The sequence below is a fragment of the Vavraia culicis genome (genome assembly GCF_000192795.1).
Source record: "Vavraia culicis subsp. floridensis unplaced genomic scaffold supercont1.263, whole genome shotgun sequence".
Taxonomy (NCBI): Eukaryota; Fungi; Microsporidia; family Pleistophoridae; genus Vavraia; species Vavraia culicis.
The window spans coordinates 1-721 of record NW_007360866.1 but is presented as its reverse complement, the minus strand read 5'-3'; the positions used below and the strand labels follow the sequence as shown (position 1 = coordinate 721).

At 35.2% G+C, this 721-nt stretch overlaps 1 protein-coding gene across 1 annotated transcript; it reads left to right on the top strand.

Annotated features, from left to right (window-relative positions):
- On the top strand, window positions 1-721 carry VCUG_02746 (uncharacterized protein; the record flags this gene model as incomplete). The annotated part of the gene is made up of 1 exon (XM_008077564.1): window positions 1-721. A coding segment is annotated over one exon (721 nt), but the record flags the coding sequence as incomplete, so codon positions are not given.

Here is a 721-nt window from a genome sequence, read left to right as displayed (position 1 = left end):
ACAAGTGTTTGCTTTTTTCCGAGTTTACAAGCCTTTGTGGATATTTTATACAGTTCCGCAACAATGTAACAAAAACAAAACTTCGTGATAAAGCGATCACGATCTATATTGCCAGCAGAATTGAAAACATTGTGTTATCATGCACAAAACTGACGAATAAAAGAGATGATCAGTATGATAACAAACAGAATATACTGAGACAGATCGTTTATCGTTCCTTTGTTCGTACATTTCTGTTTTCACAACTTCTTTGTGTATTCAGAGTTGAGTCAAGCGTTATTTCAAAGTACGTATTTTTTTCCGAGTTGGAGTATACTTGCTCAACACTTTGTGGTGCGAGTAGTCCTGATACTGTTTGCAATACTTTTTTGGAGGGATATGAGCCTCTATTCTTTTTGCTGTCTGGTTTATTTGACAAGATTAGATTCACAAAGAATTGTTTATTCGCTGCTTGGGATAAGAATCTAAGCATGGAGCACTTAGATGGAAAATACATTCTTAAGGAGATTCTTAGTATCTATTCACGTCATATGAAAGAGAGATTAGGACAAAACGTAAAATGGTTGTATGGATATATTGGACGGTATCTCTCCACAAGCTATTCTGAGAGGCGAGATGAAATACTTAAGAAAATTGAGGAGTTGGATTATAACAACTCTGAACATATGGAACAACAAGTTTGTGATCTTTATAAGTGTGTTAGAGGACATCTGGAAGAGTT